This window comes from Helianthus annuus, chromosome 11, assembly GCF_002127325.2.
Source record: "Helianthus annuus cultivar XRQ/B chromosome 11, HanXRQr2.0-SUNRISE, whole genome shotgun sequence".
NCBI classification, from domain to species: domain Eukaryota; kingdom Viridiplantae; phylum Streptophyta; class Magnoliopsida; order Asterales; family Asteraceae; genus Helianthus; species Helianthus annuus.
The window spans coordinates 9764329-9781544 of NC_035443.2; the positions used below are offsets into that span (position 1 = coordinate 9764329).

General features: G+C 40.8%; 1 protein-coding gene across 1 annotated transcript; it reads right to left on the reverse strand.

The window, feature by feature from the left end:
• Positions 1–83: 83 nt before the first annotated feature.
• On the reverse strand, positions 84–17010 carry LOC118483963 (putative DUF21 domain-containing protein At3g13070, chloroplastic). Its single transcript, XM_035979783.1, has 6 exons — positions 16939–17010; positions 16798–16861; positions 16627–16718; positions 16461–16526; positions 251–338; positions 84–163 (listed from the first exon to the last, which is right to left on the reverse strand). Exons 1-6 carry the CDS (start codon positions 17008–17010, stop codon positions 84–86), a joined length of 462 nt encoding a protein of 153 aa, XP_035835676.1.
• Between the last annotated feature and the right edge of the window lie 206 nt (positions 17011–17216).

A 17216-nucleotide genomic window follows, 5' to 3' on the forward strand; every position in this document is an offset into this window, starting at 1 on the left:
CACTAAAAAAATCCATGAGGCACATAAAAAATAGAACCAAAGATGAAATAATGATATCACAGGTGTAAACACAATAAGCAAAATTACGCCACGTCCACCTTGCAATCGGTGCAACCAGTATACGAAGACAAAGTTGCCTCTAGAATAGGTCTATAATCAAATTCTGTACACAGTGATGATCAGAACATAAATAATCTAATATGATTAAGATAACTAAAGTTCATCCTTGCAATTATAGGCACCTACTAACCTGTGATTAAATCAGCAACTGCAGTAGCTTCTCCCAAAGTACGTTGACTTTCTTTAAGTTGACTTTGCAGTTCGTATGCTAATTGTGTCTTGTTTGTTATTAATTGTTGCAATGCTCATATTCAAACCCTAGCCATAATCATTTGATCCCGGACCAATCATATAGCTGTGTCAATGTTCTCATTATCATTCTCTTTTCTCCAATATAATGTACTTTCCAAAAACAGCAAAGTCAACTGACTTTGATCATTCGATGGCCGCCTTTTCAAGCTTTATGATGACATTGTTATCGTTTCATATAAAGTCTAGCTCCACTAATACTTGTTTGTTTTCAAATATTAACTGAAGAATATTGATAAGATAAAATTACTTTGTTTGAATATTTAATAATCAAAATTTATTAAACTATTGAATTAACAAACTATTGAATATAGTGGGATGATTTATTTTATGTTAGAAAATATTAAAATAGGCGCTCCTTTTTTGTCACACCCTGGCTTTGCGGAAGCGTGGTTAATTTGGTGTGACTTCTTAATACCATAGCTTAATCATAACAAGCTATATGAATTAAAATATGCAAGACCATCCATTGATAATAAAAATATTAAACATTGTCTTAACGGGTTAACACCCAACAACCATAAACTTGTCTAACATTACAAATGCAAACTTAAAGTAAACATGGTTCAGGGACTGTGACTTGTCCAGGAAAGAGTCACAAGCCTCGAACCCTGGATGACCTCGGGCCTAATGCAGCGGAAAACAAGGCATACCGCGCCAGATCGTTAGTTTCCTGAAATACATGTAAGTTGAAAAATCAACAATGATGTTGAACGAGTTCATGCGATAGTGAGTAAACAAACCTTTGTATTTATCAAAAACCCTAGTATGTAGCAAATAAGGAAAAAGAGATCACCAATGGTTTGCAAGGCCATTGATATGTGTGAAGTGCAAGTAGGGATGACTCAAACCTAGCGGATTTATGCGTCGGGCACTAAGTCACCCCGAGGTCCGTTCAGCTGGACCTGGGGCTGGGCTCGCTACACCCAGATAGATCTACCGCTCCTGTCCCTCGGTCCTACTATGAGGATTAATGGCCTCAAGTTTCCGCCTACCCACTCACATGATCTAAGTAACAAACCTCCTTACGCTAATCATACCATGTATAAACATATTCATAATCATTGTAACATGTATTTCACCCCCGCAGTTTAGAAAACTGAAAATAGTTAAGAGAAAAGGGGGATATGAACTCACAGTCAGTGCGTAGCTAAATCAAGCACTCCAAATGTCCGAAAGCTGTGCAACGACCTACATGTGCTAATTCTATTAGACGGATGGCCGTGCTTTAGCTTTATAGTCTAATTTTCGGGAAACAGTTAGACAACTGTTCCTTGTACATAATTGGTAGTTAATCTCCTTCCCAAGGATGGGGGAATTAATACATGTTTATAATATTAAGTCTCACTTAATATATTTTATTTCTCATTCTAAAATATAATTATTTTTCTCAAAAATAATATATCTTCTCTTCGTATAATACTTTCCAAAATAATACGTTGACAAAATACGCATTTATGAATATTTCCGTATAAAGCGTAAGTTACGTTTTGGCGATTTAGTGGTAATAATAATTTCCGTTGTAACTTATATGTTTGTCGTGTGGGCGTTGGTATTATTTTGGGTTCGACAAAGTTTGTAAATATTATTTTTACTCTAAAAATAATATTTATATGTTTTCACAAAATAATCATAAACAGTGTGGTGAAAAATATATTTATCGAATAAATATTTATCACGTTTAGTTTTTGTGAAAATCCCACCTCCGATTATTTAATAAATAAAGTCATGGCGAAATATATTTTGAAAACATCTCAAAATAGTTTAACACTTGCAAATAATTCTAAGTGTTAGATTTTAGAAAAATTTCGCCAGAGTTTCACCTGTAACTGGAGGTGGCCACGCTTTCAAGCGTATCATTTTCTTTTACAAAATCACTTCAACAATTTCTTTAAATCAACCAATCAATTTCCGATACTTCAAACCAGTTTCAATACATTAAACTTGTAGACTAGTATGTAAAATCGCATTATTACATGAACTTGTAATTTTTCCGAAAGTCATAGTGTAGATCACCTTATATTTAGTGGATCTATGTATAAAATAGTTTAGTCTTGTAAAAACCCCGTTTTTGGAACAAATCATTCTTTACAACTTCCCGACAACTTTTGTAAAAATTGTTATTTTGTCGGATCTTTCGTTTCACAAGTGTTTATACACTTGTAGTTTGTAAAAATCATATTCATTAACATGTTATCCAACTTTTAAAAACATGATTTTCCTCGACACTTGGTTCTACAAATTTACCACTTGTACATACGTAGATCGGCTCGTTTTAAATACTATTTTACAAGTCAAAATACTTTTACACAAGTTCATGTTTCTCGTGTGGTGGAGTTTCACCTTTTAACCCTTGTACCAATAGAAACAAGCTTATGTCAAGATTCGTGATCTTAACAAAGTCGGGTTAAACGATGATAAGAGCCACCACATCGTAGATCGGGCCTCAATAATCAACATATTCGAATACTACGACTTTTACACGCGTTATTAGCTTTTAACCAACAATATTCGAGTTTTAGTAGCCTTTAAGGATTCAAAACGCATGATTCCGACTTTTAACCGTTAAAAATCATATTAACCACTTTAGATACGATCAAGAGTGAGTTTTAAATGTTATACCTCTAGCTCGGGGCTAGGGAAGAATCTAGTCGGAAATGGCGTGGATAAAAGCAAATGAACGAGGTCCTTCAACTTCCGCTTGCTTCAAGCTTCCTTATACGTGACCCGAACACCTTGTATAAGCTTGGAATGGCAAGATCAAAACTCGACAATGGTGGTGTGTGTGTGGGTAGTTTCGGCCGAGAGAGAGAGAGCAAGAGGGAGAGTAGAGATGGTGAGTTGTGTGTGAAGACTCTAATGTGTTATGTGTTGATTTTATAGACAAAAGTTGTGCCATCGTCCAACGGTTTTTCAAGCTCTCTAGATATCCACGAAATCAAATAAATTAATCAAAAACTTGTACCCTCTTGTCCCCTTGGTTGGCCGAAATCTTTAGGGGGAAAGGACATCCGGTTGGATCTCGATTGTTCAGTTAGAGCTCAGTTAAATTAAGTTGGTTACTTTTAGAGATTAACCCCGTTAGTTGCGTGACGCGTTATAAAGCGGGTGTTAGGGTAATCAGGGACCCTAACTGGCTCAGAAAAAGACTAATAATATTTTTGGCAACATTTTATGTTCCGGGTATAGTCCGGTTGTTCGGTTGGACAGTAATCCGTTAAAGTGCTTAAGTAATCTTTTAAGCGCTGTAAATAATATTTTTAGCGACACAATGTATTCTGCAAGGTGTCAGCAATATTTCCCCATGTTTTGGCACTTTATTAATTAGCTAGAAGCTAGTGTGTTGATAAAAGTGTTGTGTTTTGTGCTTAGAGTACGTTTTAGGCACATCCAATCTCTGTATCTTATTCCTAGAGACGCAGTTATACAACCCTTGTATCCCTACACACACTATGGGTGTAGTAAAATATTTCTGGCTCATTCAGGCCTTTAGAGGCAGTGTCTGCCTGATGCTGGCTATATCAGCATGTTCAATAGGTTATCCGTTCAAATGCTACTGTGCTTTTGTGCATCATGTTTGTCACTAGAGTTCAGTAAGTAAATAATGTAGTGACGGAAATCAAAGTATGATGCAGATATGTACATGTATCAACAATCAAGTAGCAGTTTATCAGAAATCTCAGTTAAGCACAGTAATTAGGCAACAATTAATAGTTAATTAAGTCGTACGGATACCTGGTTTTGTGAGGGTTGTCACATTCTCCCCCCGTTAAATAAATTTCGTCCCGAAATTTTAAATTCTGCTTGTAGAAGCAGGGTTCTCAGGAAATAAGTGGGGGTATTTCTCCATCATTCGGTCTTCACGCTCCCAGGTGAACTCAGGACCATGTCTAGCATTCCAACGAACTTTGACGAGCTTGACACTGCTCCGGCGGGTCTTGTTCACTTTCCAATCCGTGACCTCGACAGGTTCTTCAACGAAGTGGAGTGTGTCATCAATATGAATTTCGTCGGTAGGAATGGCAACGTTAACTTGAGTTGGACTTCTCTTCAGATTGGATACATGAAATGTATCGTGAACATTATTCAGTTCGGCAGGTAGATCCAACTTGTATGCTACGGCCCCAATTCTTTCCAAAACCTTGAAAGGACCAATGTAGCGCGGATTCAACTTCCCACGTTTCCCAAATCGTGCCACACCCTTCCAGGGTGATACCTTCAACAAAACCATATCCCCAACCTCAAACTCCTGAGGTTTCCTTTTCAGGTCTGCGTAGGTCTTCTGACGGTCACGAGCCGCACTAATGCGATCTCGGATTTGCGCGATCTTATCTATAGTTTCCTGAACTACATCGGGACCTACCAATTGTCTATCACCTGCGTCAGACCAACAGAGCGGTGACCTGCACTTGCGCCCATATAACGCTTCGAATGGCGCGGCACCAATACTGGTGTGGTAGCTGTTGTTGTATGAAAATTCAACCAGGGGTAAATGCTTATCCCAGCTACCGCCTAAATCCATCACACATGCTCTCAGCATGTCCTCCAACGTCTGAATCGTCCGCTCGCTTTGACCGTCGGTCTGCGGGTGAAAAGCTGTGCTCATATTCAGCTTTGAGCCAAAAGCTTCCTGGAAGGATTGCCATATCCTCGATACGAACCTCCCGTCTCTATCAGAAATAATCGAGAGAGGTACTCCATGGCGTGTAACAATCTCTCTCATGTAGATTTCAGCCAATTTGCTTGTATGATCCTTCTCGCGGATAGGCAAGAAGTGTGCTGACTTTGTTAAGCGATCCACTATCACCCAGATAGTGTCATGGCCTTTTGGCGTTCTTGGCAACTTCGTAATAAAATCCATGGAGATTTCTTCCCACTTCCACTGGGGAATTTTTGGTTGCTGCAGAAGTCCCGAAGGCTTCTGGTATTCCGCCTTAACTTTGGCGCAAGTTAAACATTTGTTCACGTAAATAGCAACATCGCCCTTCATCCTAGGCCACCAGTAATAATCTTTAAGATCCTGGTACATCTTATCCGCTCCAGGGTGGATAGAGTACCGCGACTTGTGAGCTTCATCAAAGATAACCTCTCTTAAACCACCAAACAGAGGAACCCAAATCCTTTTCTCAAAACACAACGTTCCTTCCCTGTTTGGCACCAAAATCTTCTCCATCCCACGGAGATATTCTTCCTCAAGGTTTCCCTCCTTGAGAGCTTCCTTCTGTGCTGCACGAACGCGCGAGGAAAGGTCGGTTTGAATTATCATTTCCATAGCCCTAACCCTTATGGGCTTGATTCTCTCTTTACGACTTAGGGCATCAGCGACCACATTCGCCTTCCCTGGATGATACTTGATCTCGCAGTCGTAATCGTTCAACAACTCGACCCATCGCCTTTGCCTCATATTCAACTCCTTCTGATTGAATATATGCTGGAGGCTCTTGTGATCTGTTAAAATCGTGCACTTTGTACCGTAAAGGTAGTGTCTCCAGATCTTTAAGGCAAAAACCACTGCGCCTAGCTCCAAATCATACGTGGTATAGTTCTTTTCGTGCACTTTCAGTTGGCGTGATGCGTAGGCGATAACCTTCTGACGTTGCATCAACACACAACCCAATCCTTGACGCGATGCGTCGCAGTATACCACGAAATCGTCAGTGCCTTCTGGTAGAGCTAAGATTGGCGCGTTGCAAAGCTTATCTTTCAATATCTGAAATGCTTCGTCCTGTTTGATTCCCCAATCAAACTTCTTATCTTTCTGCGTGAGGAGTGTCAACGGTTGAGCGATCTTTGAAAAGTTCTCGATGAACCTTCGATAATAGCCAGCCAAACCCAAGAATTGCCGAATCTCAGTTGGCGTCTTTGGCGTTTCCCAATCTTTGATCGCCTCGATCTTGGTTGGGTCCACATGAATTCCATCTCCATTCACCACGTGTCCAAGGAATTGCACTTCTCTTAGCCAAAACTCACACTTAGAGAATTTGGCGTACAACTGTTCCTTCTTTAGCAGCTCCAGAATGGCTCTAAGATGCTGCTCGTGCTCAGCCTTTGTCTTCGAATAAATCAAGATGTCATCGATGAATACAATCACGAACTTATCCAGGTATGGCTTACAAACTCGGTTCATCAAATCCATGAACACTGCAGGTGCGTTTGTCAACCCAAACGACATAACGAGGAACTCGTAGTGTCCATATCGAGTTCTGAAGGCTGTCTTCGGGATACTCTCCTCCTGTATCCGTAGCTGATGGTACCCAGATCGAAGATCGATCTTTGAATAGAAGCTTGAACCTTGAAGTTGGTCAAACAGATCATCGATCCTTGGCAAGGGATACCTATTCTTGATCGTCAGCTTGTTCAACTCTCTGTAGTCGATACACATACGGAAACTACCGTCCTTCTTCTTTACAAACAAGACTGGAGCTCCCCAAGGCGAGAAGCTTGGTCGGATAAAACCCTTGTCTAACAACTCTTGAAGTTGTGTCGACAGTTCTTGCATCTCAGACGGAGCAAGTCTGTAAGGTGCCTTAGCCACAGGCGCGGCGCCTGGAACTAAGTCAATGTGGAACTCTACTTGTCTCTGAGGCGGCAATCCAGGCAAGTCTTCTGGAAAGACTTCTGGGTATTCCCTCACGACAGGGATGTCTTCGATCTTCGGCTCAGCAGCCTTTTTATCCACAATGTGTGCTAGAAAAGCAACACATCCTGTCTGCAAACACTTTCTCGCTTTCAGGCAGCTAATCATCCTTAACGGCGTCTCACGCTTCTCCCCATGAACAACAATGGTCTCACCATCATCGGTCGGGATGCGAATAATCTTCTCGTGACAAACTACCTCTGCCTTGTTACTCGATAACCAATCCATCCCTACTACCACGTCGAAGCTTCCTAACTGGACTGGTAGTAGATCGAGAGCAAACTCACGCTCTCCCAGCTCGATTACGCAACCTCGAATCACCTCGTTTGCTTCTACTGACTTCCCATTCGCTAATTCGATCGAGTATGGAATATCTAACTTACTAGCGGCTAAACCAAGCATGTTTCTAAATTCTAGCGATACGAAGCTATAATCGGCACCAGTATCAAACAAAACGGATGCATAGCGATGGTTTACAGGGAACGTACCAGTGACAACATTGGGATCCTGGCGCGCTTCCCTGGCTTCCATGTTAAAAACTCTTCCGCGTGCCTGGTTTAATTCTGGGCAATTCCTCTTGTAATGCCCTTGATCTCCACAATTGAAACATCCGGGCCTCTGCCCGTTTCCACCATTGTTTCCAGCTTGATGGTTTCCCTGGTTCCGATTCATGGCGCCTGCTTGGTTAGCATTGTTGACACGGTTCCCATCACCTCCCAGGTTTCCTTGTGGGCGGTTCCCATTACCACCACGGTTATTCCTATTCCCAGATCCTCCCTGGCCTCCCCGGCCAGCACTAGCCCAACAAAAATCCTTCGTATGACCAACCTTCCCACATGATTCACAAACTCTTAGGCTGCAACGACCAGAGTGATGTCGTTGGCATGAGTTGCACTTGGGTTGTGCACCCATGTATCCCTTCCCTTTCTTTTTACTACCAGCTGTATCTTGAGCTGGCGCATTCGATTCCCCTTTCTTAACCACCATCCCGGTGCCCTGCTTGTAATTCAAAAACTTTCGCTTGTTTCCACCTGAAGACTCCACATGAGTCTCTTTCTTCTTCGGCTCGACTTCATCGAACTTGTTCAACCGAATTGCCTCTTCGGTGAGAGCCACACTCAAATCAATGGCTTCAGTGATTGTTGCTGGTTTGGAAGAAGTCACCATGCTGATTATTTGAGGAGCCAATCCCCAAATGAAGCGTTCAATTCTCTTGAACTCCGGTGTAACCATGTATGGTACCACGTGCGACAAATCGTGGAACCTCTGAACATACTCAGCTATCTTGGGACCTTCCATCTTCAGGTGCCAGAATTCGGTCTCTAACCTCTGGATTTCAGCGCGAGAACAGTACTTCTTGCGCATAAGTTCTTTCAACTCAGTCCACGTCAGTGCGTAAGCTGCAGCTTCGCCAAGGGTCTGGACCTGTAGATTCCACCAGGATAGGGCTCCATCCACAAATAGCCCTGAGATGTAAGTGACTTGTTGATCTAGCGCGCATTTGCTCATGCGAAGTACGGACTCGGTTTTCTCAGCCCAGCGGACGAAAGCAACAGCACCACCTGTGCCATCGAAGTTTATGGGCTTGCAGTCCAAGAATTGTTTGTAGGTACACCCATGCGGTGGATTGTTGTTGTTGCCCGTGTTGCCAGAGTTGCTTCCACTCATTCCTCCCTGAGAGGCAGCATATTGAGCAATAGCAGCAGCAATGACTTGCTGTAGTTCGTCCTGAGTAGTAGGCATTGGCTGAGGTTGTCGTCTTGGCGCCATCTTCTAAAGATGTGTACGTTGGTCAGGCCATAATAAAGCGTACGTATATAGTAATAATAATAGCACATAACGTCTCATGTTATCAATATATCACACACGACATCCCATGTTACCATCATTATACACAACATCCCATGTCCCAACATCCCATGTCACAAGTATCATATACACAACATCCCATGTCCCAACATCCCATGTCACAAAAATATAAATAAGAAATCAAGTGCATCAGATATGGTGAGAATACCGCGATTGCTACATATATCGAGACCATAAAGTGTAGTAAGTGTGTCATACAACCATCAACCAAATAGGGGCTACATCACCCCTGTACAAAACTATATCATGTCAGTATCACATACATCAGGTACATCAAATAGGTATCAACAAAAGTCAGAAATCATCAGATGGTCTCCAAAAGGCTGTGCAGTCACAATCGCTGTCGTCTCACCATCGTCTACCACTATGGCACCGATGAGCTCTATGCGGATGGGGGTGGAGGAGGGGGAAAGTGAGTGTAAAGTAAGCGGCGTAGATGAAGCCAATCCTCCTCCATCGCCTGCTGAGTGCGAATAACAGAAGCGATCTGCTGCTCCAAAGTCGAAAGTCGGGCAGCAAAGTCCGGGGGTAATGATCGAAAAGGCTGAAAAGATGAAGATGTCTGACCATGATATGGACCTAGTGATAGCTGAGCCCTCTCGAGCTCCTGGAGTCGCTGTGTATGGGACTCATGCTGATGGACAAAGGACATCAAGACGTCCTCTATGGTATGTCCCATATGGAATGGATGATATGGATCAGTGGGTGGCATCGGAGAGGAAGATGACCAAAGCAGTGGCGTGCTGGTGGGATCGAATGGTGCTACATGAACAGAAGATGGAACAGGTGTCATCTGGGGCATGAAAGGCATAGGCATCGGTATGTGCCCAAAAGGGTGGGCTGAAGAGCCCTCTCCAGGCCCCGCTGGAGGTACAAACGGTGGGATCTGAAATGAAAAATCAGTATGATGTGCATCAGTGTGATGTGGGGGAAACGGTGGAACATCCTCGTCAGCAGGTATCCAACCGTGCTGAGCCTCCTCGTCGGGTGGATCCATATGCTCTGCAAACAGAGCGTGCTCAGGCTCGAGGGGTACAGGATCAAACGGAGCAATGACAGGATCAATGGGTGCGACATGCTCAACTGGGTGGTCAACAGGGATATCAGCAATCAAAGGGGGATCAACAAAAGGTGGATCAACAACAGGATCATCAGCTATCAAAGGAACATCACCAACAGGTGGGTCAGCCAAAACGGGCTCAACAGGAACGTCAGCATGTACCAAGTCATGCTCATGCACAGGGTCGAGAGCAGCTGCCTGCTCTGGGGCCAAGGCAGGCTCTGGGTCACCAAAAGCCATGTCAAAATCAAACTCTGGATCAAAGGGATCAACAGGATCAACGGGATCAACAGGGTCCTCCATATGCTGGTCCATAGGAATATACTCAATATCGCGGTCAGGATCAAATCCTGGAGGAAAAACGGGATCAGAATCCTCAATGTCGTCGTGCTCGAACACAAAGCTCGGGATGGGTGCGGCAGAAGATGCCTGATCGGGGTCCGAGTCATGTATAAAATGCTGCGTACTCACCTCGTGAGACGGTACAGATGCCACAGACTCAAAGGAGTCTGGGACTGGCGAATGGGCGGGCGAGTCCTCAACTGGAGCACCAGCAATCATCAAAAGATCGCCAGCGGGAAGAGGGGCTGCATCAGGAATCTCATCCTCGTAAGGCTCGTCCTCAAATAGATCAATGTCGCCGTCTGCCTCGGCGTCGGGTAGCAAGTCGTATGCTGGATAAGAAGCAAGGGGTATGGGAGCTGGAATCGCTACCAAGGGAAGATACTCAGCAGGATCGCCATCAATAGGCTCATAAGCACCCTCGGGTAGAGCGAAGGGCAAGGAGTCATCGTCATCGGTGCTGGTGAAGTCGGAGGTATGCACCTCGTGCTCTGAAGACACAATGTCGTCCGATACTATGGGTAAAGGTCCGGTGGTATCTGAATCACCCGTGGCTGGTGAGTCCATGGGTATGTAACATAAACACAAGCATACACAAAAATCAGCAAATCAGGTAATCACACAAGTTACCAAGTAATAATCACATAATCCTCCTAGTCCCACTAGCCTCCCAGCCTCCCAGACTGTCCTTCCTAGTCCCACTAGCCAACTTTCCCAGCCTCCCAGATTGACTCCCTAGTCCCACTAGCAAACTCTCCCAGCCTCCCAGACTGACTCCCTAGTCCCACTAGCAAATTCTCCCAGCCTCCCAGACTGACTCCCTAGTCCCACTAGCAAATTCTCCCAGCCTCCCAGACTGACTCCCTAGTCCCACTAGACAACTACCTCGATCCATTAGATCGAGCCTCGGCCTCCCAGACCGAGCCTCAGTCTCCCAGACCGAGCCTCAGCCTCCCAGACTGAGCCTAAAAATAATAAATAAAATATGCTCAACATTTGTTTATAAAAAGGTTTTGGATCTGGACTTAAGTGGTATGCAGTAAAAATGTTTTCGTGAGAGCCCTAGTGATCATAGTCTAGACTCGAGAAGGAATCCTAGTTCGCTATGATCAGAGCTCTGATACCAAGCTGTCACACCCTGGCTTTGCGGAAGCGTGGTTAATTTGGTGTGACTTCTTAATACCATAGCTTAATCATAACAAGCTATATGAATTAAAATATGCAAGACCATCCATTGATAATAAAAATATTAAACATTGTCTTAACGGGTTAACACCCAACAACCATAAACTTGTCTAACATTACAAATGCAAACTTAAAGTAAACATGGTTCAGGGACTGTGACTTGTCCAGGAAAGAGTCACAAGCCTCGAACCCTGGATGACCTCGGGCCTAATGCAGCGGAAAACAAGCCATACCGCGCCAGATCGTTAGTTTCCTGAAATACATGTAAGTTGAAAAATCAACAATGATGTTGAGCGAGTTCATGCGATAGTGAGTAAACAAACCTTTGTATTTATCAAAAACCCTGGTATGTAGCAAATAAGGAAAAAGAGATCACCAATGGTTTGCAAGGCCATTGATATGTGTGAAGTGCAAGTAGGGATGACTCAAACCTAGCGGATTTATGCGTCGGGCACTAAGTCACCCCGAGGTCCGTTCAGCTGGACCTGGGGCTGGGCTCGCTACACCCAGATAGATCTACCGCTCCTGTCCCTCGGTCCTACTATGAGGATTAATGGCCTCAAGTTTCCGCCTACCCACTCACATGATCTAAGTAACAAACCTCCTTACGCTAATCATACCATGTATAAACATATTCATAATCATTGTAACATGTATTTCACCCCCGCAGTTTAGAAAACTGAAAATAGTTAAGAGAAAAGGGGGATATGAACTCACAGTCAGTGCGTAGCTAAATCAAGCACTCCAAATGTCTGAAAGCTGTGCAACGACCTACATGTGCTAATTCTATTAGACGGATGGCCGTGCTTTAGCTTTATAGTCTAATTTTCGGGAAACAGTTAGACAACTGTTCCTTGTACATAATTGGTAGTTAATCTCCTTCCCAAGGATGGGGGAATTAATACATGTTTATAATATTAAGTCTCACTTAATATATTTTATTTCTCATTCTAAAATATAATTATTTTTCTCAAAAATAATATATCTTCTCTTCGTATAATACTTTCCAAAATAATACGTTGACAAAATACGCATTTATGAATATTTCCGTATAAAGCGTAAGTTACGTTTTGGCGATTTAGTGGTAATAATAATTTCCGTTGTAACTTATATGTTTGTCGTGTGGGCGTTGGTATTATTTTGGGTTCGACAAAGTTTGTAAATATTATTTTTACTCTAAAAATAATATTTATATGTTTTCACAAAATAATCATAAACAGTGTGGCGAAAAATATATTTATCGAATAAATATTTATCACGTTTAGTTTTTGTGAAAATCCCACCTCCGATTATATAATAAATAAAGTCATGGCGAAATATATTTTGAAAACATCTCAAAATAGTTTAACACTTGCAAATAATTCTAAGTGTTAGATTTTAGAAAAATTTCGCCAGAGTTTCCCCTGTAACTGGAGGTGGCCACGCTTTCAAGCGTATCATTTTCTTTTACAAAATCACTTCAACAATTTCTTTAAATCAACCAATCAATTTCCGATACTTCAAACCAGTTTCAATACATTAAACTTGTAGACTAGTATGTAAAATCGCATTATTACATGAACTTGTAATTTTTCCGAAAGTCATAGTGTAGATCACCTTATATTTAGTGGATCTATGTATAAAATAGTTTAGTCTTGTAAAAACCCCGTTTTTGGAACAAATCATTCTTTACAACTTCCCGACAACTTTTGTAAAAATTGTTATTTTGTCGGATCTTTCGTTTCACAAGTGTTTATACACTTGTAGTTTGTAAAAATCATATTTTTTAACATGTTATCCAACTTTTAAAAACATGATTTTCCTCGACACTTGGTTCTACAAATTTACCACTTGTACATACGTAGATCGGCTCGTTTTAAATACTATTTTACAAGTCAAAATACTTTTACACAAGTTCATGTTTCTCGTGTGGTGGAGTTTCACCTTTTAACCCTTGTACCAATAGAAACAAGCTTATGTCAAGATTCGTGATCTTAACAAAGTCGGGTTAAACGATGATAAGAGCCACCACATCGTAGATCGGGCCTCAATAATCAACATATTCGAATACTACGACTTTTACACGCGTTATTAGCTTTTAACCAACAATATTCGAGTTTTAGTAGCCTTTAAGGATTCAAAACGCATGATTCCGACTTTTAACCGTTAAAAATCATATTAACCACTTTAGATACGATCAAGAGTGAGTTTTAAATGTTATACCTCTAGCTCGGGGCTAGGGAAGAATCTAGTCGGAAATGGCGTGGATAAAAGCAAATGAACGAGGTCCTTCAACTTCCGCTTGCTTCAAGCTTCCTTATACGTGACCCGAACACCTTGTATAAGCTTGGAATGGCAAGATCAAAACTCGACAATGGTGGTGTGTGTGTGGGTAGTTTCGGCCGAGAGAGAGAGAGAGCAAGAGGGAGAGTAGAGATGGTGAGTTGTGTGTGAAGACTCTAATGTGTTATGTGTTGATTTTATAGACAAAAGTTGTGCCATCGTCCAACGGTTTTTCAAGCTCTCTAGATATCCACGAAATCAAATAAAATAATCAAAAACTTGTACCCTCTTGTCCCCTTGGTTGGCCGAAATCTTTAGGGGGAAAGGACATCCGGTTGGATCTCGATTGTTCAGTTAGAGCTCAGTTAAATTAAGTTGGTTACTTTTAGAGATTAACCCCGTTAGTTGCGTGACGCGTTATAAAGCGGGTGTTAGGGTAATCAGGGACCCTAACTGGCTCAGAAAAAGACTAATAATATTTTTGGCAACATTTTATGTTCCGGGTATAGTCCGGTTGTTCGGTTGGACAGTAATCCGTTAAAGTGCTTAAGTAATCTTTTAAGCGCTGTAAATAATATTTTTAGCGACACAATTTATTCTGCAAGGTGTCAGGAATATTTCCCCATGTTTTGGCACTTTATTAATTAGCTAGAAGCTAGTGTGTTGATAAAAGTGCTGTGTTTTGTGCTTAGAGTACGTTTTAGGCACATCCAATCTCTGTATCTTATTCCTAGAGACGCAGTTATACAACCCTTGTATCCCTACACACACTATGGGTGTAGTAAAATATTTCTGGCTCATTCAGGCCTTTAGAGGCAGTGTCTGCCTGATGCTGGCTATATCAGCATGTTCAATAGGTTATCCGTTCAAATGCTACTGTGCTTTTGTGCATCATGTTTGTCACTAGAGTTCAGTAAGTAAATAATGTAGTGACGGAAATCAAAGTATGATGCAGATATGTACATGTATCAACAATCAAGTAGCAGTTTATCAGAAATCTCAGTTAAGCACAGTAATTAGGCAACAATTAATAGTTAATTAAGTCGTACGGATACCTGGTTTTGTGAGGGTTGTCACATTTTTAATATATTAAGTATTTTATGAAGTTAAAGATCTTATTTAGTTTTGTCCTTTGATTTTAAAAAAAGGTTTAACCGTAGACGTTTGGACCATTTTTCACTTAAAAACAGATAATCAAAGAAAGAAAGTGAAGAGCCTCTAGATATCCCACCTCTTTTAGCCCGCCCCATTGCACTCCAACCCCAATGACCTAAGCCCCAATCATCAATAAAATATATGTATACAACATTCCAAATTTTGGGCCCCTTTCAATTTTGGGCCTTGGCATTCGCCTGGGCTGCCCAACCCAATAACCGGGCCTGATCTGAATGTTTACCACATTGGTTTGGAAACATTATTCCAATATAATTACCTCATCAACTCCAATATTAGGGTCAAAAACGTGGAAATGAAAGTCAAAGTGTCAAACCTTGACCCATTAGGTGCATGTGTTGTCATCATTATCACCCTTCCTGGAGCCTCTTTAATCTTATCAAACTGTGACTTGAAATCTGCAACATCTTCTGTTGATGGAAGCACCAATGCACGATGCATGAACACTCGTACCCGACAACATATCCTAAATCTTTAACATTCATGTGTTTCAATATTTTCAAGAAATACAAATTGTATAAGTTAAAAACAAACCTTAACAACGTCAATGTCCGAGAATCCGAGAAGGGATTAGAGTGTGAGAAATTGATCAATTTAGGGTTCAAAGCAGAGTCGTGCTTCACGAATCTAATCGGTAATCTCCCTGTCAATTGATTTTCAGAATCTCCCCTTCAAGTGTTATAGGTGTCCAAAAAGCTGAACTCAAATGGCATCAGAACTCAATCAAATTGATGTTATTACTCAGTATTAAAACAACAAATAATACCAAATTCGTATCTACAGTTGAATCAGAGGAGTATCATTAAGTGAAACAACAATTGATGATGAGATATTATCTTTAAACGACGGGACTGATAAAATTTGTATGACTTGGTTTACATGATTACAAAAAGAAAGTTTCTTTATAATGGTTTTACTTTTAGTACACAAAATTTTTATGATGCAACTCAAAAAATAAAGTCGTCGAAAGCCATAAATACAAATACAGAGAACACCGATACTGTTACCGATGTTATTGGTCGGTACTGACTCGGTTTGTCATCATATCACTATTTCAAACACAACTTTGTTTTCAACAAAACTTACATCTGAATGTCGAGAAAAAAATTAACCGCAACCGTGTATTTAGTAGGTGAAACCCACACGTTGCAGCCGGGATGTTAAAATTTTGTAAGGATCGGTATCGACGACTATAAGAAAAAAGTTTATTTACAGTGATTTTATCACACAAAACTTTTACAATGTAACCACAAAAATAAAGTCGTGTTTTACATCGATCGAAAACCTTAAAAACATATATTCCGATAACATTGATACTGGTACCGATGTTGTTTGGTCGGTAGCGGCTAGGTTCGTCACCATACCGTTATTTTGAATACAACTCCGTTTTCAATAGAATTTATACCAGAATGTCAAGAAAAAAAATAAACGTAACCTCGTATTTATTTTATTTTATTTTTTGTAAAAAAAAAAAACACTAACGAACCAAAAGTATAAGAGAAAAACAAAACTATCGGGTTAAAGGCGTATATTATTAATTGCATCAAAACTTTAAAAACTTACCTTTGAGTCATTCTCATCAAAAAGTTCACCAACAATTTCCTCAACAACATCTTCAAGGGTTACAATCTGCTCATTGAAAACAAAAGCAAAAGTCAAAATCAAAATCAACCTTTGTTTTAAACTTGCTGAAAATATACAAAATAGAGCATAAAGGGCATAAACATACACCGACGGTTCCTCTGTATTCATTAAGAACAACAACCATGTGAACTTTCCTAATACGGAATTCCCTTAGAAGATTCCAAATTAACATTGAATCTGAAAAAAATTATAATTAATTTAAGAGTCATGTTAATGACTTACAGTTACTTCTATCGAAGTCAAAGTCAACTATTACCAGGAACGAAATATGCAGGCTTGTGAGCCATATCTCCCACAACTGCAGTTTCAAGCATATCTCCCTTCAAATTTTCAAAATAAATAAAAATCTTTACTACAAAAACCAATATATGATAATTAAAAATAACCAGAATCGTACTTTCTTAATAAGTTCTAACATATCCATTGAGTAAGCTACACCCACGATGTTATCAACTCGCTGCTCAAACATTGGCACCCTGTGAGTGCAAATCAAATTATTATTTTTTAATTAAATCCATAATCAGAACTATTTTCTTTAAAATATTTTTTTTTTCAATAATTACCTAGAATATTGATGAGTTACCCATAAGTGGTGGAAATCAACTAACGTTGCAGTCGAATCAACTGCAACTACATCCACAAGTGGCGTCATAACCTCCTTCACATGGGTGTCTT

Coding starts and splice junctions, on each gene's coding strand:
- LOC118483963 (XM_035979783.1), bottom strand. CDS start 17,010: ATGTTTGAGCAGCGAGTTGATAACATCGTGGGTGTAGCTTACTCAATG. Junction 16,862..16,938: donor TGTTAGAACTTATTAAGAAA/GTACGATTCTGG, acceptor GAAAATTTGAAG/GGAGATATGCTTGAAACTGC. Junction 16,527..16,626: donor AATACAGAGGAACCGTCGGT/GTATGTTTATGC, acceptor TTCAATGAGCAG/ATTGTAACCCTTGAAGATGT.